Genomic DNA, 25,967 nt, shown 5'->3' with positions numbered 1-25,967 from the left:
CAAAGCTATTCAAATAAACACTGTAAAACACAGTAAACCATGAACAGTAATTAGAAACTTAAAAATCACTGCATCCTCAAAAAAATTAAAAATAGAAATATTATACAATCCAGTAATTCCAGTTCTAGGTATTTACCTAATGAAAACAAAAACACTAATTTGAAAAGATATATGCACCCCTATGTTTATTGCAGCATATCTACAATAGCCAAGATATGGATATCGAAGCAACCTAAGATATGGATATGGAAGCAACTTAAGTGTTCACTGATAGATGAATGGATAAAGAAGATGTGGTACATCTATACAATGGAATATTACTCAGCCATTAAAAAAATGAGCTCTTGCCATTTGCGACAACATAGACGGACCTAAAGGGCATTACACTAACTGATACAAGTCAGACAGAGAAAGACAAATACTGTATCATTTCACTTATATGTGGAATCTAAAAAACAACACAAACAAACAAACAAAAACAGAAACGGACTCACAAATACAGAGAACTGGTGGTTGCCAGAAGGGAGGGGATGGGCAAAACAGGTGAAGGAGATTAAGGGGTACAAACTTCCAGCTATAAAATAAGTCACAGTGATGAAAAGTATAGTACAGGGAATATAATCAATAATATTGTAATAATGTTGTATGATGACAGATGACTATACTTACCATTGTGAGCACAGAGAAATATATAGAATTGTCAATTCACTATGTTGTACACCTGAAACTAATATAATATTGTATGCCTACTATGTTGCAATTAAAAAAATTATTGCATGACTTAAGCATTTGCACAACTGGAAATATACAATACAATGAGAATGACCAACATTCACTGACTTGCAATGTGCACTGTTTGTTTCACTGTGAAATCATTCTAACTTCACAGTCTTGTGCAAAGGGGTCACACTCTCATACATATCTGAATGGAGTTCCACAGATGTTACAATATCCATAACATCCAATAATGCATGGTCTGTACTCTAGTTTACGTACGAACAAAAATAATTCTATTAATTATTAGTGGTAGTACCATAACCAACTTCACAACAAAACATGAATAAGTAATTAATATAAGCCATTATGATAAAACATGTTTTAGGAGAGTAACAGCCATCCAAAAAGTTCTAACAGTCTTTCCAAATAAAATTTGGCCTTGAGGACAAAAGAAACCCATTTTACAATCCTGATTACACATAATAATTTTTAAAGTATCTCTAGTTATACATTTTAGCACAGAATTTCAGAAGGTATCTAGAATTCTTTAGATTTACATAAATTCATAAAGTATTTTAGTAATATTTTAAGGTGGTGACAATTTTGCCTGGAGACTCACATATTATTTCAATTATTATTTCTTCTTTAATTTATTCATATAATTTGATTGAAATTGATTTGTTTCATCTGTGAAATTCAATTTTACCATATTTGCTAGATGGAGTCATTAATTTTACTAGCATCTGATCTCAGGGATAAAAGTTGTATTAAGACGTTGATTTTTCAATCACATTTACAATAACATCAAAAAAATAAAATACTTAGGAATAAATTTAACCAAGGAGGAGAAAGATCTTATACTGAAAATGATAAGTTATTGATGAAATAAACAGACACAAATAAATGGAAAGATACTTCATGTTCCTAGAGCAGAAGAATTAATATTGTTTAAATGTCCATACTACCCAAAGCCATCCATAGATCCTAACAAAATTTCAATGACATTTTCCACAGAAATAGAAAAAACAATCCTAAAATTTGTATGGAACCATAGAAGACCTCTAACAGCCAAAGCAAGCTTAAGAAAGAAGAACAAAGATGGAGGCATCACACTTTCAGATTTCAAACTTTTTTACAAAGTTACAGCATTCAAAGTAGCATGGCATAAAAACAGACACATAAATCAGTGGAACAGAGCTGAAAGCCCAGAAATAAACCCATGTATACAGAGTCAACTATCTGACAAAGGAGCCAAGAAGACACATGGGGAAAGGATAATCTCTTCAATAAATAGTGCTGGGAAAACTGGATACCCATACACAAAGGATGAATTGGACCCTTTTCTTACACCATTCACAAAAATTAACTCGAGATGGATTAAAGACATATATAAGACCAAAAACTATGCAACTACTAGAAGAAGACAAAGGGGAAAGGCTCTTTGACATTGGTTTTAGCAAAGATTTTATGGATATGACACCGAAAACACAAGCAACAAAAGCAAAAATAAACAAGTGGGACAACAACAAACTCAAAAGCTTCTGCACAGAAAAAAAAAATCAACAAAATAAAAAGGCAACCTATGTAATGGGAGAAAATATTTACAAACCATCTGTTAGGGGTTAATATCCAAAATACATAAGGAACTCATAAAACTCAAGAGCAAAACAAAACAAACAAAAACCCCCAAAAATCCAATTAAAAATGGGCAAAGGACCTGAATAGACATTTTTCCAAAGAAAATGGCCAACAGATATGTGAAAAAATGTTCAACATCCCATCAAGGAAATGCAAATTAAAGCCACAATGAGATAGCAACCCATACCTCCTACAATGGCCATTATCAAAAAGACAAGAGACAAGTGTTGGCTAAGCTGTGGAGAAAAAGGAACCCGTGTACACTGTTGGTGGGAATGAAAATTGGTGCAGCCAGTACAGAAAACAGTATGGAGGTTCCTAAAAAAATTAAAAATACAACTACCATATGATCCAGCAATCCCAGTTCTGAGTATATAGCCAAAAGAAATGAAATCACCATCTTGAAGAGATATCTGCAGGCCCATGTTGACTGCAAGCATTATTCACAATAGCCAAGACATGGAAACATCCTAAGAGTCCAGCAATGGATGAATGGATATAGGATATTAGTCAACCATAAAAAAAGAAGGAAATCCTGCTATTTGCAACAACATGGATGGAATTTGAGGGCAGTATGCTAAGTGAAATAAGTCTGATTATTTACATATGTTCTTCACTTCCATGCAGAACCTAAAAAAGCCAAAGTCATAGAAATAGAAAGTAGAATGGCAGTTGCCAGGGGCTGGGGCATGGGTAAAGGGTAGGGTGGGAAAAATGGGAAGATGTTGGTTGCATGGTACAAACTCCCAGCTATAAGAAAATAAGATCTGGGAATCTAATGCATAGCATGGTAACTGTAATTAACATTAATGAATTATAACTTGAAATCTGTTGAGAGTACATCTTGAAGGTTTTTACCACACACACACACACACATAATTATGTGAGGGGATGGAAATATTGACTAACCTTATTGTGGTAATCATGTCACAAGACATATGTGTATCTAATCATCACACTGTACACGTTAAAGATGTTATATGTCAATAATATCTCAACAGGTGATGGGGGGAGAAGGATGTTGATTTTTAACTTTTAAAAATCAATTTTTCCTAGTTAGAATAATTGCTTTATTCCAGCCTAATCTTAAGAATGTAGTATATCCTTTTTAAAGCTTACCTATTAGACACAAAAACTATAATCAACATACTTTTACTTCTGGGATGACTTGATCCCAGAGCTCAGTATGGGGATGCAAACAAGTTGAAATGATGGAGAAGACAGTACCACCAAGTTTCAGTGACAACTTACAGATGCTGTAAACATAAAATTAAGCAATAAAGACAGAAAAGCAGATGACTTAGATAAACACAATGGAAATATACATTTGATAAACATTTGTGGACGTGAAAATTCTTTCTTTAGGAACCCTTTACTAGACTACTGTTAAAATAATGAACTTCCTTCAGTTTTACATCAATGAAGACATAACCCATTCTATATAGTAAACATGTTTATCTTCATTTCACAGATAAATAAGTAGTTAACTGTACAAACAATTCAAAAATAAATTTAAAATAATGCAAAGTACCCCATCAGTGCATAGCACCAATAGCTAGAACACTCTAAGCCTTTGTTTGGTCCTTGGAACTCAAGTCCTTTTTGGTACATACTATTTTGTGTTCTCCCCTTTAAGTTTGGATATTACAGCTGACGGAATTTTCCAATCAGCACAATAACTGCATCTCCTAGGCCTACATATTGGTCACATCGGCGGTGGCATAATACTCTATCACAATGCTGTCTTAGAATTTACTTGCCCATCATCCAATTACTGGTACTTGAGTTGTCCCTGCATTGGCTAGATTGCTGGTTTGGGACTATCATAAATAGAGAAGCTATAAATGTCTCTTCATATGTAGGAATTAATATTTTCTCTCCTAATTTATTTTCTTAGGATATGTTTTCATAAATACTTTATGCCACATTCCTCTTCAAGAAAACTATTAATTTATGAGACCATTAGTGGTATGTATGGTGGTATTGCACCAATTCTTCCTATTATGAATTTATTTTTACCTAATTTTGCTAGATTGTTAACTAAAACAATCTGTGTAATTGTTATAACTCTGTATTAGAAACCGAATGCAAATTTCATTTTTGTAATTAAAAATTACAAAATAAGAATATTTCATTAAAATCCCACCTAAAACAAAGATGAGTTTTATAGTGAGAATAATTCCCCTGTAATTTGTCCATTCAATATTCAAACATCAAATTTTTAAAAGGAAGAAATACCTTTATCTTTACGTTTTTAGACGAAATCATTTGGCTGATAAAAAAAAATAGAGGTACCATTGTGTCTGATTCTATTTCTCCATCCTGGAAAATAATATAAACATTTAAGTGACTGACAGGAGAAAAACTAAGTTCAAACTTACCTAAAGTAAAAATTGCTAGATAGGTCCACATTTTGAAAGATTCGTAGATACCTAGAAAAAAACCCAAAGCATATTACATTCATACAATACTACTATTTTTTCATAGCTTGACACAGGCGTTTATATTTGTAAATGCTCTCAGTAAAACTGAGGAATTCAGGGGCTCCTGCCTGGCTCAGTTGGTAGAGCATGCAACTTATGCTCTCGGGGTTGAGTTCAAGCTCCATGTTGAGTATAGAGACCACTAAAAAATAGAATATTAAAAACAAAAACAAAAACCCTGAGGAATTCAATCCAGAACTGCAGCAGGGATTTCATCTGAAGCAATTTCTAAGTCTGTTGATTGTTCCTTCAGAGTCTCTTGACTTTACAGTTTGATCATTTCCTCATCATTGATTATGCCAGAGATGGAAAGTTATGAACTTACATGAGTGGGGAACTTAGACTCGGAGCAAGACAGAAGTAAACACTGTTCTTGTTTTTACGATTATGTGTTTTGTAAATGCTGTGAGGTTGGAGAGAGAAGAGTAACATGGCATAGAGAGAGAAGAGTAACAAAAAACAAGCAAAAAATGTTTGCAAAGACCATAATTTTAAGTTGTAAAGTTTTGCAACTGAAAAAAAAGTACAGAATAAAATATCTGCATATCTACCCCTCAGGATTAATAAATGTTAGCACGTTTAGCACAGTCTTTATAGTTTTTAAAGACTTTGATCACAAATGACAATTGAATTTGTCAAATATATTTTCTACAAATATTAAGATGATCATAATCTTTCCCAACAATATTTTAATGTAGTGAACTGTTCTAGCAAAATGTTCTAGTGTTGATACAACCATGTGTTGCAGGGATAACTTCTACCTGTCAGTACGTATGAAATGTTTAGTAGTTACTGTGTTTTATTTCCTAACATTTTACCAAATCGTTTTTTAAGTTTATTTATTTATTTTTTTAGTAATCTCTACACCCAACATGGGGCTCAAACTCAGGACCCTGAGATCAAGAGTCGCATGCTCTCTCAACTGAACAAGCCAGGCACCCCACGAAATCTTTTTATTTAAATGAATTATTGTATTATATAGTTTTGTAAGTATGTTAAAAGTTTTACCTATCTAGTAATAGTACTTCAGTCTACCTATAACAACTATTAATATAATTGTATCTTATGCTGGATAATGTCCAGTGCTACACAGTATTAATCCTAAAATAATTTCACTCTCTAAAGAAAGTTAAATCACTATGTAGAACAACATAATTTGTTTTACTATTCCTGGCTAAAGAATCATAAAGATGAGGTTTATAAATAATATAAACCTCTTCAACTTTTTCCCATCCTTTGGATTCATATGTGCTGGTCTGATTCATTGTCTTAAAAAATTTCATTACCGAGGTATAGTTGACAAAAAATGTTATATTAGTTTCAGGTGCACAACATGGTGATTCGACAATTCTATACATTACTCAATGTTCACCCTAAGAAGTATACGTACCATCTGTTGTAATATAACATTATTATAATATTATTGACTATATTTCCTATGCTGTACTTTTCATCTTCATGACTTATTTATTTTATAACTGGAAGTTTTTACTCCTTAATTCCCTTCACCTATTTCGCCCATCCCCTACACCCTCCCCTCTGGCAACCACCAGTTTGTTCTCTATGTTCATGAGTCTGTTTCTGCTTTTTGATTTGTTTTTTATTTGTATTGCTTTTCAGATTCCACAAATAAATGAAATCATATGGCGTTTGTCTTTCTCGGTCTGAATTATTTCACTTAGCGTAATACTGTCTAGGTCCATCCATGTCATGAATTGCAAGAGCTCTTTCTCTTTATGGCTGAGTGATAATATTCCATGGTGTGTGTGTGTGTGTGTGTGTGTGTGTGTGTGTGTATACCACATTTTCATTATCCATTCATCTACCGATGGACACTTGGGCTGCTTCCACACTTTGGCTATTGTAGATAATGCTGCAATAAACACCGGGGTGCACATATCTTTTCAAATTGGTGTTTTTATTTTCTTTGGGGAATACCTAATTAAATTTTAGTTAATATACTATACCTGCCTGTAAGCTATGCGGGATATAATTTTTTTCAGTTAGTGCAAGACAAAGGACCACGTTATCCATTAAATTCTTCTTATTTTCATCTGACACAGATTATTTTTTAACAACCCCACTTCCAAATATCATTAAAGACAGTATCACTGGAGTCCAAAATCTATCTAAGAGGGTCTTAAGCAAGAGAGCCACACTACCTTTAAATCTTGGTCTGTATATCTATTAAAATCCAAGCTTAAAAACTAATAAAGGGTACCTGGGTGGCTCAGTCAGTTAAGCATCCAATTCTTGATTTCGGCTCAGGTCATGATCTCAGGATCATGAGATTGAGCCCTGCATTGAACTCCACGCTGGGGATTGAGCCTGCTTGAGATTTTCTCTCTCTCTCCCTCTGCCCCTCCCCCACTCTTTCTAAAAAAAAAATTACTACAAAGAGAAAAAATCTAGTAAGCATGCCTAACTTTGTTCCATTTTGACCTTTATGTTTATAATAAATACATTTTTATAAAATACATTTATGTATTGAAATAAATCCATTCTACTCTTTTCTCTATCAACTTATTAACAGACTTTTCCCACATTCCCAAGGCTCCAATAATTTCCCTCCAAAACTTAAATCTACAGAAAAATTGGAGGGAAAAACAGTACAATAAATACCATTATGTCCTTCATCTGAATTCACTATTAAATCTCTCTCCTTAAACACACACATATACATTCACTCTCTTTAAATGCTAGTTACATTTTATTTTCCTAAACCAATTCAGTAAGTAGCAGACATGATGACACTTCACTTCTAAATATGAAAAAACAAAATCTCCTAAATAATATCATTTTTATACTTAAAAGTTAATATTGATTCAATATCACCTGGTATATTATCCATATACAAAATGTCCCAATAAAGTCCTTTATAGCTTGCGTGTGGGTGTGCATACATGCCCGTGTAAGCATGCATACATTTTAATCCAGGATCCAACAGATATTCATGTGTTGCATTTGGTTGTCATGTCTGCTCTAAAATCTAGAGCAGTCCTCTGGCTTTTTCTGTCTTTGATGACACTGACATTTTTAAAGAGTCCAGGTCAGCTGTCTTACAGAATGCCCCACAAGGATGGATTTGTCTGGTTATTTCCTCATGCTTAGATTTAAGTTAAATGTTTTTAGCAAAGTATTGTCAGAGGGGAGGATGGGTGAAATAAGTGAAGGGGAATAAGAGGTACAAACTCCCAGTTATAAAGTAAGTCGTAGGCATGAAAAGTACAGCACAGGGAATATAGTTAATAATATTATAATAATGTCATATGGTGACAGATGGTAACTACACTCACTGTGGTAAGCACAGCACAATAAAACAAAAATATATATATTTTTAGCAAGAAAACTACACAGGTAATCTGTGTCCTTCCCGCTGCTTCATATTGAAAGGCAAATAATGTCAGTTTTGTCTCATTATTGGTGATGCTAAGTTTGAACATTTGGATAATTATGTTTGCCGTTTTTTTCTCTTTGTAAATAAAGAGATTCATGGAGTATATGTTAAGACTGAGTGAATATTCTGTTCCTCAATGATAACATCTCACCTAATGGCTTTAGCAGCTTTTGTTGATTTTCACCTAAATCAACTGTTAGAATGGAAGTTTATAATAGACCTTGAACAAAATTATAGAATTCTGAGCTAGTATTTTACATTTTTAACATGATATCTATAATCTTTTGAGTTTATTTTGTCTTCTACTTGGTCCACCACATTAAAAAAAACAAAACAAAACAGTAGTTACCACCAGTACATACCGAGCTTCATCAGGATGAGTAATTCGTACAGAATCATTAGGTATATAGATCATATTTGTATCTTCAATCTTATATATTGCATGACCTCCAATATCTGCCATCTTCCTCCTTTTAGTTATTAACACAATATAATAGCCTTCTAAAAACCTGACAAAACCTACACAACAAAAAGAGAGACAAATATGTTTCTTACACTTAGTAATGCTTTTAGATACATATTTAGAAGGTAAAAGATTTTTGACACATTTCCTACTTTATTTCTATGATTTATAGCTATAAAAATTTTCAGTCATATTACAATCTCTAGAAATATCTATACTGACATTTATCTCACTTAAAAAATATTCTAAACAATTTTATTTCATTCATTCTTTTATATTTAGTCTCATTCCAAATAGGACTGAGGTGCTTTAAGCAAAAATACACACAAGATTAAGGGGAGTTGTTATTTAATAGGTATAGAGTTTCAACTCACAAGATGAAAAAGTCCTAGAGATCTGCTGCACAAGGCACACATAGTTAATACTACTGTACTGTACACTTAAAAATGGCTAAGATTGTAATATATATGTAAAATAAATCAATATATACTAGTAAAGAGAATATAAAAACAAACAGAAAACCAAGTAAGTTCTCAGAAATTTCAGAACATGCACTGTGAACCTCGATGGGAGATAAAGATTAAGCACCTCCCTAGATTCGTTCAATCATGGAACCTCATCTTTTTTAAAAAGAAATTAACCAATGGATAAATGTTCTGAGGAACATACTTTGGGATATGTTGCTCAAAAGTTAGAACAAACTACACAGACTCTTGATTACTAGTGGTAAAATCCAACTTGAGCCATCTTTAAAAAAAAAAAAGAAATTTATATTAAGGATACTGAGGTGGTCCATGATACCAAAAGGCAACAATATGATTGGGCCTCAGAAAAAGACCTAGTCAACATGCATCTCTGAACATGTGCTCCATTCTTGTCTCTCTCCATAGACTAGCCTATGGAGACTCTCCATAGACTAACACAGCTGCTAATAGCTCTAGGCTTTATATCTAAAAGCTTTACTGGGAAGAAATAACTTTTTTTTATCAAGTTCAATTCCCCAGAATTCCTAGGGAAGGACTTGGACTGGCCTAACTTGGGTTGGGTGCCCAGCCCTGGACCAATCAATAGTTGCCAAGCTATAGAATCACACTGCACTGGAAGCCATTTATACAATCACTAGGTGACTGAGATGGGGCAATGAAAGGTGGTGCCAGATCCCAGAAAAGTGGGTGGTTTCAGCAAACATTATATCCAGTAAATTGTATATCCTTCATGCAATCTTCCTCAAGCATCATTTGTGAGAGTTAAGCTTTTCAAGAATGTTGGAGCATTATAAAGTTATATTTTATGTCAAATCATTGGAGTACACATGTTGTACATTGGTGATTAAAGAAAGACCATATGTGTTATGTACAGAAGCATTAAGTTCTCGGCAACAAGCTAATTACTCTATAGCCTCAGTTAAAAATTTTTTAGTTCCCAGAACTTTTGCTTTGGGAGTGAAAACTAACTCCCTTTGGGGGTAGGGGTAATTTCCAAAATGGTAACACGGGGTGCCCAGCAGATCCTCTCTCCACTGAAACAAACATAACTGGTGAAATTTATAAAAACAAAACAAAACTTTGAAAGTTTCTGGGAACTGTCCTAATGTCATATAACAAATGGAGAAATATTTATTCAAGAAAATCTACTAAACCTTGGTAAGAAGAGCAAGTGTGTGGTATCTGAGTCATAACCTGCTTCTCTTTCACACCCCTCTCCCAGTCCAGTGTGACTCTCTCCCCACTTCTCAGACTAAAGCCCAGGTTTCTGCTCAGAAGGTGAAGACCACCAGAATGTCTCATCCCCTTCAGCTCTGTGGTACTGGAACTCTATTTCCAGGCAAGCGCACTGAGATCAAGGCTTCCATCTTCTCCCCAGGATGACTGGTCAAGAATACTGGGTCCCCATTGCCCTCACCCTCGCTCACTCATAGGATAAGTCAGATACAGTCATACAGCCGACTTTCTATCAGAAACAATGGAGGCCACAAGGCTGTGGGATAACATATTCAAAGCACTAAAAGAAAAAAAAAAAACTATCAACCAAGAATCTTATATCTAGCATAACTATCTTTCAAAACTAACTTTCTCATGTGCACGTGTGTGCTCATGCATGCTTGCACTCTCTCTGTCTCTCTCAGAGTGTTATATTCCATAAAGTCTGATCCAGGATCTTGATGCTATGAATTTTTGCTCTAGAGGTGACAAATATCCACTGTTTGTGTCTTGTTATTCTCAGCTGACAAAAAAGGAAACTAGTGATTGACTATATTAACATAAGTGAGCTAAAATATATAAGAAAAAAGATGCCTCAAGGATTTTATGAGCTAGCCTACTGAGGAAAAGATGCCATTAAAATAATGAAAAATACTTGTATTTTAGAGATCCACAAAACACAAACTGCTTTTAAAAAAAAAAAAATGTTCATTTACTCCTTTGTTTGCCTTAGAGACTAGCAAAAAATTACCTGATTAAAGATAAAGGACATAGGAACAGGGAGGAAAAAAGCTGATGACAATCTCATTAAAAGCAAGTAAGAAAAAAGCTATCCTTTTAGAAGGATAAAACTTATAAAAGTAAAGCCCTTGAAAGCAGCATAAAAACACGCAAGGGCTTAAATAATAAATATTTCCAAAATGAATGAGTTTTCCTTTTATTTTTGTTATACTTACTTTTTTTGTTGTTGTTTTTTTTTTTTAAAGATTTTATTTATTTATTTGACAGAGACAGCCAGCGAGAGAGGGAACACAAGCAGGGGGAGTGGGAGAGGAAGAAGCAGGCTCCCAGAGGAAGAGCCTGATGTGGGGCTCGATCCCAGAACGCTGGGATCACGCCCTGAGCCGAAGGCAGACGCTTAACGACTGCGCCACCCAGGCGCCCCTATACTTACTTTTTATACAAAAAAATCTCTGCAATAATTTCTCAACCTACATTCCAACTGAATTTTAATTTTATGTTTTTAGCTCAAGACTATTTATACCATTCTACCTTTCTCTTCATAATTTGAATAAAGGGAGGTAAATATATTGCACAAAAGAGACTCTTCTACCAGCACAAATGCCTTCAGCTTATTATAAATGAAATTATTTTCTTCTTCCTTTTTACTACCACTGGGAATTGTCGCTCTCTTTTTTAAAAGGTTCGTATCCAAGAGAGCCAACAATTAAAAGACCTTAATACGGCACAGACATCTGCCAGGAGTCAGCCTATTCGTCCCTTGAACACACCAAAATGAGAACAAGTTTTTTCATCTTCATTCTGTTTACTTCTGACCCCAGACCAATTTCCCTGAGTACTTCCAAGAAGCCAAGATGACAGTCATCATGCAAAAGTGATTTCTCTCTCTCCAAGTAGAGGAGGCTATTTCATTTGAAATGGACACCAAGCAAAGTATACAAAAAAGGACAGTGTAAGAGGATATAGTGGGAGTGCTGGTGGCTGGACAGGACCCCACCAGCCCACCAACAGCGAAGAATGCAATATCCCTGTTTCAGGGGTCACCATGCCAGCGAGTCATTATCTTAAAAGCCTTCAGGGAGACTGAAGGTGTCTTGGCAGAGAAACATGAAACAGAGAAACATGAAAAACGTCCACAAGGTACATAGGACCTTTGCACAACAGAGCCCTCTAGAACCAAAGTGACTCTCTAACACCACATCTACTGCTCCCTCACTAGCCTGAGGCTCACGTTTTGTTGTTGTTGTCTTCATTACTATCTTGGATCTGCAATCTATTTCTAAGGGTGTTGCTTTAAATAACAACCGAGTCCATCACTTAGTCTGCTACAAGGATACTTATTCTACCACTCCCCCTCAACATACGAGCAGCTTGAAAGACTATCCTCTGACAGGTGACATAGGCAGAAAAAGGCCATAAACCTGCAGCTATGTACCAAAAGGGGCTGGGATGGTCACAGAGCTAAGCCTAGTGAAGACTACAGGTACCCAGGGGCACCTGGGTGGCTTAGTTGGTTGAGCATTCAACTCTTGATTTCAGCTCAGGTCATGATCTTAAGGTTGTGAGATTGAGCCCCATTTCGGGCTCCAGGCTGGATTCTCTCTCCCTCTCCCTCTGCCCCACAACCCCTTTTCCCTACTCTGAAAGAAAGAAAGAAAGAAAGAAAGAAAGAAAGAAAGAAAGAGAGAAAGAAAGGAGAGAAAGAAGAAAATGTCTACAAGTAACCATCCACCAACTCCATCTATGTACCCCAAGAGCATATAAAACAACTTTGGGAGGGATGCTCATGATCCTATTCAGTGGTTTCCCAAACCTCCTGCTGGCCATTAAATAACAATGGAGGTGAGAAATATACAAGGAAGACAAATGTCCCATGTCTAGGGACCAGCAATGATTCATGAGTTTTTCATGGGTACCAAGCCCATGAAAAGACATATAAATAAACTGAAAGAGTTTGGAAGGAAACTTTAGAGCAATTTGAGATAGCTACAACATCCAAGTGCATGGCCAATGATCTTGCCTTGAATAGGGCATAGACTAGTTTGGGTTATTATTGAACTTATAATTGTAACATGTGCTGTGTCACATGTGGCCAAGCTGCAGACTAGTTGGTCTATGACATCCTGGTGGAAAAAATCTGGTCTATGACATCCTGGTGGAAAAAATCTGGTCCATTACTACAGATAACTGAGACTCACTGCTCTAGATTCTTACAGATGATGAACTAAATTAAGCATAATAACAGTCTAAAAACATTCCAGCAAAATACTATTCACAAACTAAGCATGCTGAAAAAGTTAACTGGGCAAATATTTTGGCCACAGGATAGAAGACAACTATTCTGGTCATTTCTCATATGTATTATTCTGACAACCAGACTATACATTTTTCAAAGATAGGCATTTTGTGTCTTGCTATTAAGTATCCCTCATTATTTCTAAGACAGTACTTCTAGACAAATCATAGACTTTCATTAACTCCCTATTTACTCTTCACTCATTCTAAGCTTTATTTACAGGGTTGAACAAGAATACTTTATGTATTTCCATAAAAATAATAAATCCTTACTTAGTACATTACTGTCTCACTTTACTGGTAGGTTAGTCTTTCAGTGACTTCATTACCCAAAGACAGTTTCAATCCTAAGAGGCCTCCAACCATAAGAGAAACAGTGACCACAACACCTAAGAATGTCACCCCTCAGAGAAACAAGACACCTTCAGCTTCTCACCCAAAGTTTACTAATACTTGTGTATACAATAAATACATGGTTACAGACCTAGTTATCAATTGATAAAAATCAAGCTTCTGGTCTTAAAAGTTTAGTTACCAATAGATTTAAAATGAGGCAGAGAATATTGCTAGAAGCAACTACGCCAAGAACAATGAAGGATGACTAAAGAACCATAAAAACAAAACAGTACAAAGGTCTAGAGGCCATTTAATGTAAAGGCAAACTGCTCAATATAACTCCAGAACACCCAAAGGCAGCTATTTTTAAACAGTTCAATAACTGATCATTTCATTACTCTTAATCATCAAGGAAGGTTCAATTTTGGATTATAAACCCTGGGTAATGAGGCATGCAATATTACATACACCTTAGGAAATTTCCACTTGAGAAAGTTATAATAAAGTATCAGCATTTAAAGAAATAAGTTCAACCTAATAAGTAACTAACACTGAAGTTACACCTACTATATTTAAGACACATTGTATTTCCAGTTTTTAAAATTTTTTTATTTTCTTCCAGTTTTTTTTAATTTAAAATATATTCAACACTTAAAGTAGAACTTAACACTTACATAATTTATGGAATTTGAACACATGAACTCACTTGACATCCACCTACGAACACTTATCTGTTGAATATATAACTTCAACATACTTGTTGAGACTGAGCAGAAAATGTAGAAAAAGAATCAGTCCTAAGAAGAAACTAAACCTACCTACCACTCTTGACCTTCCCTGACAGCCACCTAGACACAAAATAGACCTGAAGGGATTACACAGGAAGAGCTGTGAGAGCACTCTGAGAAAAATTTCAGATACGGCAGAATATAACCAAAGTTTTAACAAATACAGAGTCGCAGAATAAAAAGCGCTAATGAGAAAAATGCAAGAATTTGAAACTATACAGGATAATTAAGTCCATATTAATTTTGTTAACATCTATGGATACCAATCAGTCAACATTGCAGACAGTCCGGCAGGTTTAAAAAATACAAAGATAATGTTGTTAAATGTTTAAAAAAAAAAATCAGACTCAAAATCAGGCTCTGCCAACAGAGAAGCAGAGATATAATCGCCCTCTGCTTGCCTGCCAAGGCCCCATGCGATCTGGCCTCACTCAATTCCATGCCAACATTCCAGGACCCACGGACATCTTTATGCCTCTGCCTCTGCCGTCATCCCTACTGGGGTTCTCTCACCCCTTCCCCACATCCACCCAAATCTTGTTCCTCCTTCAGGTCCAGCTGGAGTCTCATTTTGCCCAGGATAACTTTCCTAGACATTCCAGGTCCAAGCCATCTACCTCTTACATAATCTCCACTCCCATTTAACTTTCTCTACACAGCTTGGCTCTTAACTGCAATCCTGGAGTTACTTCGTGTATATTAGTTTTTGTCCTTCATCCTAGTGTTGTCAGCCTAAGACTCCCAGGGACAGATCCACAGTATAGCAAAGACACGTGTACTGACCCACTGCAAAGGAAGATGGTGTCCACACCAGAACTGTAGGGCATCTCACTGCTGTCCCAGAGCTAGACAGCAGAATCCTTAAGAGCCAAAACCATGTCTATATTGGTGAATAAACGAAGTATAGGCATCATTATCGGATTTGGGGGAAGGATGGAATTTAAGTAAAATTTAAATAGAGAGGTTCAGACCAAAGCAGCACTGTATATAAAGGGATCAACATCAAATCCCGACCGTGGAGCAGATGTTTACAGTCCAAGCTACTTTTTTACTTTTTCATTCCTCAACAAGCTAGACAACAGGCTTCTTAAAGGCCAAAACCACGTTTATGTTAATTCATATCCTATATGAAACTGAGCAGCATATACCAGATGCCAGATAAAAGCTACTTGATATCTGATCGGTGGATAGTGAAATTTTAAACAACCAAAGCCACAGATGATGGGTTATAATTATAAAACTACATAAAACAATCTTTTAGTAGTCTCTATAGGGGAAAAAAAAAAAAAAGAAGTAGTAAGAAGGAGGTACATTTCTTACCTACAACACCAAAAGCTGAAACAGCTCGAAATAACCCAGAGGATCCTTTCTGTCCCATCTTTGTTCTGTTTCCTAGATCCAAGCGGCCAAGAAGTTCTCTCACTTCTTGTTGAGTATATACATGCTAAAAATAAGCAAATTTAATCTGTAAGGTGTTGTTTATTCTTTAGATTATATATTGCTTATAAGAATCACTAGCTATTTCATAGAGAAGTACATAACAGTGCAGAACTAAGCTATAATTTTAAAAGCCAACAAATTCTTTAACATTAGCAATTATGGGTGGTTACTGGATCCCATGTCGCGATACCAAAAAATTTTGTCGAAACCTCATCTTCTGGGGCGCCTGGGTGGAACAGTCCATTAGCGTCCAGTTCTTGGTTTCAGCTCAGGTCATGATCTCACAGGGGTCGTGGGATCAAGCCCTGTGTCAGGCTCTGTGCTCAGTGCAGGGTCTGCTTTAGATTCTTTCTCCCTCCCCTACTGCCCCTCCCTGCTCACTCACACTCTCTCTCTCTCTCTCTGAAAGAAATAAATAAAATCCTTGAAAAAAAAAAGAAGTCTTATCTTCTGAACCATACATTTAAAGGATCATAGACAAATTTCAAGAAATCTGTGAACTCCTTAGAACTGTGTGCGAAGTTTTGACTCTACATACATATGTGTATTTTTATGAGGCCCACAGCTTTTCTTAGATTCTCAAAGAAATCCCTGATCAACTGTTCCCATCCCCAAGTAAAACCAAAAATCAATATATTATATTAATAAAAACTCCCATAATAGGGGGAGAATGAAGAACGATACCCATGAGTGCTGGAAATCACAATATACAATTTATCCAAAATTATCATAACATAGAAAATAGTTTTACAAAGAACTTAGTGCAAATGGGTTGCAAACTGCAGCTACCAACATATTTGAGAAACTAGCAATTGACGTGGGTTCACAATAGTCACAGACAGAACTTCAATACAAAGGGTAAGTTAGGTTCTCTCACTTGAAAGAGTTAAAATTAATTATTCAATACCAGCCTGCTGTATTCCACTTTTGACTAACAGTGTCGTGGTTTTGTGCTACTTGAATTAAGTCTGTACTCCTGCTCTGGATACTATAACATCTGGATAAGAACAGCTTCACATTTCTCTCATGCATAGCGAGTCACCAGAAGATCACCTAGAGGTGATTTTTAGCAGCATAATAAAGTCTGTAGCACAGAAATCCGCCCTGACTTCAAGTAGCTTCATATTAAAGCACAGTAATAAACAATCTCTTCAGTATATGCAATATTGAGAGTTAGATTAAATCCTTAAAACACCACTTCTTTAAGAAAATACATTCATTATCTTATCCAAAGAGTTTGCTTTGTAAAACAAAGCAAAATGAAGGACAAAGTGTAAATTCCAGCATACTCTGTAACATCAGTAATTCCTAGAAGCCAGATTAGAGATTTCAATTCCAGCCACTCATGAAAAATAATTGTAATTTTCAGATGCCTGATGAAAAAAGGAAAAAAAATATATCACTAAAAGCTATGAGGATATTTCATATCCTTTAACAGGTACAAAAGTTACTGTTTGTATTCAGGTTTGCAAGATACTTACCCTATCATCAATTATGACCAAATCTTTTGGTTCTGTTCTATCAATCTTCAAAACACGATATTTTGTTTCTGCATGATTGCTCCCAACTAGAAAGTATCTCTATAAATGAAAAGAAATGTCATTCGTTTTTTAAGGCACTTCTCCTTATACACATTTTACAACCACTTTGGTTTTTGAAATTAAATACTGTAATAAAGTCGGATTACTTTTGAAAAGAAATATTCCTTTTAAATATAACTGGCAGATTAAAGAAAGGCTGATTCCAAAAGGTCAATTTTAAAATTGAAATATTCTTAGTGATGCCATGATAAACATCAGTCTGGCATTTGAAATGTACCCAGTAACCAGGTCAAGATTAATTTAATTATATTATATAGAGATTAACCTGATTGGAGACTGATGTTTAAACTTTGCTAGGAGGAAGCAGCTCTAATAAGAATCAGAAAGCTCAACATGTAATTAGGAATGCTTAGACAATTATAGCTATGAAAATACTGAAATTTTATCAAATAAATCTTTACAAATTTTCTGTTAAACATTGAAAATGACTTTAATATAGCAACTATAAAAACCCCAAAGTCCTATAAAAGATTTAAATGAGTGTAGTTTCCCAGATGGCTTTTTATAGATAAGCTACAGGAAATAATTAATATTCTTTCTTTCCTGAATACTTCTTTGGTGCATTATATCCGAGCACATTAGTCTTCTTAAATAAACACTAAGAATAAAATTAATAATTAAAATATAAAAAAATAACAATCTTAAATTTAAAGAAAATGGTTTTAAGGAAACTTAAACAAGGTTAGGTAAGGTTTAAGAAAATAAGTAAAACCCATTAGGAAAAATTACATAAAGATATTTTGCTCTAAAAATGTCCTTAAAAGTGGCACTTTTTCAACATAGCAAAAATTGAGAAAACATTGCTACAATCAACTGGCATCTTACCATCTCATCGGTCAGTTAAGATTTAGATCCACAAAACAATTAAATAACAAATAAGATCCTCGAGATTAATGACCAAACTGAAGTATGTAGACCAAGGAATTCAGAGCAGGAAAGATTAATGTGCGGTACAATAGGTACAGAAAATGTCAGAGGAGTCGGGACTTGAATTGAGCCTTAAAGGATAGGAAAGACCTTTAAAAGTAAGATTTTAGTGTATATCAGAAGATGAGCACTTAGTTATATTGTTTTAACCCTCCATCTGCAGAAATAGGTGGAAGTTTTTATTATTAAGTATAAATCTGTTTACAAAGGTCTGATCTAGACTTCCAGGCTATACAGAACAAAATTATATGTTAAAAGATGATTGGTTCTGGGGGCAAAAGCCCCAGCCCCTGTGCCACCCCTGCTAATGCCTGGATGGGGCAGGGGAGGGTGCCTGTAATTAGTAAACACAAATTCAATTAAAAGATGATTGACTAGCCCCATCTTAAGAAGAAAGCTAGCCAAAAAAAATGGAATCCCTTATCTCCTAGGAGGGGTACAGTCTGAATGGCACTATCAGTTATAATAAGGTAGCAATAGAGCAATTTTAATAAAAGTTAGTAAACTAACTTGAGACATCCAGTGACTAGGACTTGATGCACTGGGAGAGCAGCCAGAAGGGCGGGGACAATGAGAGGGAGGCGTCAAAGATTCTCAGCCTGCCCTCAGCTAATTCCTGTCCGGGGGACCCCACCCCCGACTGAGAGGAAGGGGTGGTAACCAACCTAATAAAATTAACTTCAGAAGAATGGTTTGTAAACTATACATGTTTGTTAACAAAAAATGGAGCCACCTTCTTGCGGACTTGCGGAAAACAGTCCCCACTAGAGGAAACAGCAAATGCAAAGCCCTGAAAGGGAAGAAGCTTGCTGTATTTGTTAGAGGAACAAGGTTAAGGGACAAATGCTCATAAAACAGCTAACACAGTGAACAGTGTTCAACACAAAGAAGGCACTCGATGGCTGTTAGTTCCTTTTCTCCGCTTTACTTTTTAAGATGTCAGTGAGTCTATGCCATTGCATTTAGAAAAAGATAGAAAAACAGAGGGAAAAAAGAGAGTACTTTAGAGAAGGAAAACCATGTACAGGACCAGAATGGAGCCAGAATGGGAGAATGCACCAATCTATTAGTAATCAGTCTTTGTCCTCAGGAGAGAAGAGCATGCAAATTAACAACCGTGAATAGCATGCTGTAATAGAAGGATGATGACAACATAGGAAGGGCACTTAACTCATTTGGGGAGGGTCAGAGCAAGCCATCCAGAGGCTGGTGTCCTCACACTGAAGGACCTCTCAAAAGGACTCCATGTACAGAGCCAAGATAAGATGAGTGATACCTACCGTCTCCACCTGCAACAATCCTCTCATCACCTGCTCCCTCCCAAAGCACTTTCATTTATATCTATAGCACTTACTTCTGAAGGCCTTACCTAAATTTGTTAAGGATGTCTGCCCCCTTCACTTAATTATATGCACCAGAGAGACTGGAGCTAACTCCCTAACCTCTGTGGTTGTTACCCTGGTCTGGTAGCACAATCTGGTTCCACAGACATTGAGTAAATATTAGGTAAAGAACACCACCTACCACAGATGAATCATTTACTTTGCTGGATAACTTTCTACAAGGTTTGCGCGAACCCATCTTCTTTGGGTAAGTGGATCTCTCAGTAAGGAAGAACATCACAGCTTTAGGGGAGCTAAAATCCCTGAATGAAATTCCTAGAATTTTAATGGATCCTAGGAAATTTAAAGAGTAATTGCAGTAGGACTATGACTTGGCAGCTTGCCATAAAAAGACAGTTGTAATTCCTGAGTACTAGTGGGCCAATGATTTATTGGCCTTTGGTGCACCCACATGGAAGGGCAGCTCTACACCTAACATATCCAGACTCTTCCAAAGACTCCATGAAGCAGAGGAACCAAGAGCTAAAATCCACAGAATTTATAAACAGATTTGAGTGAGGAAAAAGAAACAGGAAACAGTGTGACTATCCACATTCTTTCTTCTAACGTGGTCCAAGAATCCTAAAAACGTTTTGTGCAGAGAAAAGCGACCTCATGTGGAGCCAGTTATGTGGGGAAGAAAACCACAGCTCTGCCTTGGCCTGCTGTGGATAGAATCATTTGCCTGCACTGCCCTCTGGTGGGCAGTTGACCAACGACTTTTACAACATTTTTTTTTTAAGCGCATCATCAATCCAATTATTTTTGTTTGAGCCTTGTGGTGCCACTTACTGATTTAGGGATGGACCGTAGGGAGGCAGGTTTGAGGGGGAACCAACAGTTCTGTTACAACATACCCAAAGAGGTCAAGTGAGAACTTCTGAGTCTGGAGCTCAGAGGAGAGCTCTTAGAGCGTGTCAGCAGCACATACGTGGCCTTCAAAATCATGGGACTGGATTAAACTTAGTATGGAGAGGGAAGATAGAGACAGAGCCCTAAAAAACTAGCCTGAAGCACTCTACATAAAATTATTCAGAGGCTGGATATAGAGAAGACCAGGTTAGAAGACTGAGAAAAATAGCCAGTGTTTTTAGAAAAACCCCAGGATGGCGTGGAGTCATCAAAGCAAAGGGATGAGACCATTTGGAAAAGAAGGCAGCAGTCACATCCACATCGAATGCTGCTGCGACTGGGTGCAGCCACTCCAGAAAACAGTATGGAGGTTCCTCAAAAAGTTAAAAATAGAACTACCCTATGACCCAGCAATTGCACTAGTAAGTATTTATCCAAAGGGTAAAAATATAGTGATTCGAAGGGGCACATGCACCCCAGTGTTTATAGCAGCAACGTCCACAAAGAATAGCCAAAATATGGAAAGAGCCCAGATGTCCACTGACAGACGAATGGATAAAGAAGATGTGGCATATATATCTATATATATATGTATCTATATATAATAGAATATGACTCAGCCATCAAAAAGAATGAAATCTTACCATCTGCAACAACATGGATGAGCTAGAGGGTATTATGTTAAGTGAACAAAGTCCATCAGAGGAAGACAAATACCATATGATTTCACTCATGTGGAATTTAAGAAACAAAACAGATGAACATAGGGGAAGGGAAGGAAAAATAAAATGAGATAAAAACAGAGAAGGAAGCAAACCATAAGAGACTCTTAATTCTGGGAAACAAACTGAAGGTTGCTGGAGGAGAGGAAGGTGAGGAGATGGGGAAACTGGGGGATGGGCATCAAGGAGGGCACTTGATGGAATAAGCACCGGGTGTGATATGCAACTGATGAATCACCAAATTCTACCCCTGAAACTAATAATATATTAAATGTTAACTAAACTGAATTTAAATTAAAAAATTTTTAAAAGGAAATGAAAGAGAGAAAAATAAAAACTACTGCTGAGAGGTCAAGGAAGATGAGGACATGGAAGTGCCCAGGGGATCTAACAAACTGGATCTTTTGAGTGGCCATTCTGTGGGCAATCTCAGTGATACAGTAAAATCCACAACACAGCCATTTGAAGAGCAAATGACTAGTCTTCTGGATAAAGATGACAAAGTGAACACCTCTGTTCCTCCCAAACACGTTACTAAAACTATAGTACAGTGTTTTTATGCTCATTGTTTTAGACATAAGCCCCAAGGGTAAGGAGAAGAGTGGGGACAGCAATAAAAAAAAAAAAATCATCTGAAACTGAAAAGCACGTCCAAGAAAGGTGAACTCTAAGCTGGCAGTAGAGAATTCAAGAAACAATCCAATTTACACTACAGAACTTCCAGAAGTCATGGAAATGTACGGCATCTCTTATCTCTGGTGGTAGGAGTGTAAAATTTCAGAAAAATGAAGATAAAAAGAAGAGAGCTCAATCTTCTAAAGAGAAAGGAAAACAAAAAAAAGAACAGGCTTCAAACCAAAGATCAAGAAATGAGTAATATTAGAAATTCTTAACAGCAACAGCAGAAGACAGGAACATAATGCCTTCAAAATTCTAAGGGAAAATTCACTTCAATCTTAAATTCAACATTAAATCTGTCAATCAAATGTGAGCGTGGGAGGACATTTTCAGAATGCACAGGCTCAAAAAAATTACTGCCCATGAACCCTTTCTCATGAAGCAACTGGAGGAGGTACACCACCAAAATGAGGGCATAAATCAAGAAAAAGGAAGATGCAGGATCTGGGGAAATAAGGCAATCATCCCAAAAGAGACTATGGGATGATGTGAAGGGAGATCCCAGGATAGCAGTCGTGCTACAGGCCTTGGGAGCGACCAGTCCAGATTTGAGCCACTGCTTCAAGAAGATGAAACGGATAAGAATGCCCACCACTGTGTGTGAATGCGCTAAGGATAGATTATATATCAGGGGAAGTGGGGGTTAAATTCACTGTGGGTCCTTAGTAAGAAGTAGGGACTGCAGGAAGAAGGAAAGGCAATATCCAGCACTGGCAGTCTCAAGTTCAAACAGTGAAAAAGGACGTCAATCAGATGTCCAAAAGCAACAGGGAAGGAAAAGAGGGCAATCACCGAAATGTACAGGATTTCCATAAACCAGGCACGTGCCAGCTGGATTGCCCGAGTGCACACACACATGCAGGTACTTATGACCCAACACCCGCAGGGGAAAACACTTGTGTGTGTTTGTACATATGCTGGGGGCGTGGGGGTTGGCTGGAATGGGGGTGGAGAAGTAAGATACCCCAAGAAAGCTACATTTAAAAGCCCATTAAGATGGAAACTGATCTGAGCTGGCCCTCTTCTGGAAGTGAAGTATCACTGTTCAAGAAAAAGCTTAACATTTCAATATGTAGCTTTAACAGTGGTGACCCAGTATGAAGATGAATGTGTTTCTAAAATATATACATGAACTGCAAATGGAATATAATAGCTAATCCGTTTAACAGGAAATTCAGTATCTACTAACATCATTATCTCCTTTTATAATGACAGGCTAATTAATCACTCACTTTCATCTGAGGGAAGAAAATCAGCTTTCTTCAAAGAGAGGAAATTGTAGGTTGCCTGACAGCTTCAATTAATGTTAAACTTCACTTGAACTTTTGGAATAAAGGTATTATTTTTAAAGATCACCATGAAGTTACTTCTCACAATCTAACACAATTTCAGGCCTTCCTCTTCACCTATTCCCGAAATCCCACAATCAGTAATGTAGCTCGAAAGAAATGAGCCTCGACTGTCCAGTTCACTCTTCACAACTTCAGGGCGTTAAAAAAGCTTCAAATCCCCTGTAGAAGTAAGTGGAAACTTGGTCGCCTTCAAATCCACCTTCTAAATCAGCTATCGTCACTCTGCTTCTCTTAACTGTTTTATATCCTTTGATTTCCTGCTCAATCCCTTAGCTAACCACATCTTACATTGTTCTCTCCCGTTCCCTCATTACACAAACTGAGGCTAACATCTAGGCTAACTAAGCTTTCTTCATGATGTGGTTCTTACTTAGTTTATTCTATTTTGTATGATAGGGTGGAGAAGAGGGAGAAGCTTCCTTGAATCCTTTTTTTTTTTTTTAAGATTTTATTTATTTATTTGACAGAGATAGAGACAGCCAGCGAGAGAGGGAACACAAGCAGGGGGAGTGGGAGAGGAAGAAGCAGGCTCATAGCAGAGGAGCCTGATGTGGGGCTCGATCCCATAACGCCAGGATCACGCCCTGAGCTGAAGGCAGATGCTTAACCGCTGTGCCACCCAGGTGCCCCCCTTGAATCCTTTTAAACAAGGCAGGAATTAAATAAACACACACACACACATACATACACACATACTAACAATTTTGAGCTAGCAAGAGTAAAGATCATCCTAACAACTTCACCCCTACACATGCAGACACAAAAATCTGCCACAGTTCTGTTCAGCTACCAATTTTCAACTCAACCACTATGTGTTAATTTGTTAGAAAATGATCACTTACTGCAATGGTAAGACCCCCTAGGGCATTACATATTAAGCAAGGGCTATAAATTGGAAATCATCTAAGGTAAACTGCACTTTCATTCAGCATAACTTCGGGCTCCTAAATCCCCTGTGGGCAACTCCTAGTTGCACTAGGCTGTATGAGCAGTAGGGCTGGATCTGACCTTAGTTCACCTGTAGGCCTGGGTCACAGGACAGACAAGGGCCAGGGCATCATCACAGGAGCCAAAGGGCAGCATGAGGGTCTGGGTGCCAGAGAGAACAGGTAAGTTTTGGGAAGAAGCAGACCCTTCACAAGCCCATAGAATCACACCTTCTGCATGCTATCTCCCACACCGCCCTTTCCTCTCCACAGTTCTCAAAATCCACTTCCAAACAGAGGTAACAATGAGCACCTGAACGTCACCTCAGGAGCACTTCTGCCCAGTTATCCTTCTACATGAAGGCTCAGAACAAGAGGCAGCCCATCTCGTCCACTGTCTCTTTTGTTCTTTTGTTCCCCTAATTCTTTCATAACCAATTAATACACTCCCATCAACCAAAATAAGAATGCCCTTATTCTGACTCATATACTTGCCATGACTTTTGTCAATTGTTCCCACCTTTGCCATTCTGACAGGTGAAAATGGGAATCTATTTTCATTTTATTGCTTTAATTATTAGCAAGTTGAATTATCTTTTTATATTCATACTTCTTTTTTGTCAGATTACCTATACATGTCCTTGTCCTTTTTTGTTGGGTTTTTATTTTTCAGAATGATTTACAAAATTTTTGTATATAGGAATATATTGCTTTATTTGTTGTTCAGGCTACTAATACTTTCTTCACAGTCTTTTGACTCTTCCTCTATTTACATTTATACTTTTAAATGCTTTCTATTAGAAAAGGAAAAAATCTCAATTACCCAATTTTTACCTTATGAAGTTAGAAAAAGGCCAACTGATTAATCTGAAATTCATAAGAGGAAAAAAATAGTAAGCCTAAGAACAGAAACTGATTAAATAAAAAACAACAATAGAGAAAATTAACTGAGTCAAAAGTTGATTCTTTCAAAAGAGTAGTAAAATTGATAAATGCCTAGCAAAATGGATCAATAAAAAATGAGAGAGAACACAAAAAACCAATATCAGGAACAAAAGTGGAAGTTTTACTACAAATCCTACAGACATCAAAAGTTTAATAAGAGTGGTACCTGGGTGGCTCAGTGGGTTAAGCATCTGCCTTGGGCTCAGGTCATGATCTCAGGGTCCTGGGATCAAACCCCACATCGGACTCCCTGCTCAGTAGGGACTCTGCTTCTCCCTCTCCCTCTGTCCCTATCCCCTACTCATGTGTGTACACTCTCTCTCTCTCAAATAAATAAATAAAATCTTTAAAAAATAAAATAAAAAAGTTTAATAAGAGAATATTATGAACAACTTGACGCCAATAAATTCAACAATTAAGATGAAATAGACAAATTTCTTGAAAAATACAATCTATCAAATGTGATTCAAGGGGCGCCTGGGTGGCTCAGGCAGTTAATAACCTGACTCTTGATTTTGGCTCAGATCATGATCTCAGGGCTGTGCAACTGTGACCAGCATGGAGCCTGCTTAAGATTCTCTCTT

The 25,967-nt window shown here is 36.6% G+C and overlaps 1 protein-coding gene across 1 annotated transcript in view; it reads right to left on the bottom strand.

Moving 5' to 3' along the window:
• The window catches only part of FIG4 (FIG4 phosphoinositide 5-phosphatase), a 122,127-nt gene that overhangs the window by 88,888 nt on the left and 7,272 nt on the right, over positions 1-25,967 (bottom strand). Inside the window, exons 2-5 of the mRNA XM_008706231.2 lie at positions 17,480-17,578; positions 15,879-16,002; positions 8,598-8,754; positions 4,737-4,787 (exon numbers count right to left, since the gene is read on the bottom strand). Coding sequence (XP_008704453.1) covers positions 4,737-4,787; positions 8,598-8,754; positions 15,879-16,002; positions 17,480-17,578 — 431 coding nt within the window. The remainder of the gene's footprint in view (positions 1-4,736; positions 4,788-8,597; positions 8,755-15,878; positions 16,003-17,479; positions 17,579-25,967) is intronic.

The sequence above is a fragment of the Ursus maritimus genome, unplaced genomic scaffold, assembly GCF_017311325.1.
Source record: "Ursus maritimus isolate PB19 unplaced genomic scaffold, ASM1731132v1 scaffold_13, whole genome shotgun sequence".
Classification (NCBI taxonomy): domain Eukaryota; kingdom Metazoa; phylum Chordata; class Mammalia; order Carnivora; family Ursidae; genus Ursus; species Ursus maritimus.
The sequence above is the reverse complement of the archived record's forward strand: the minus strand, read 5'-3'. Positions and strand labels throughout refer to the sequence as shown.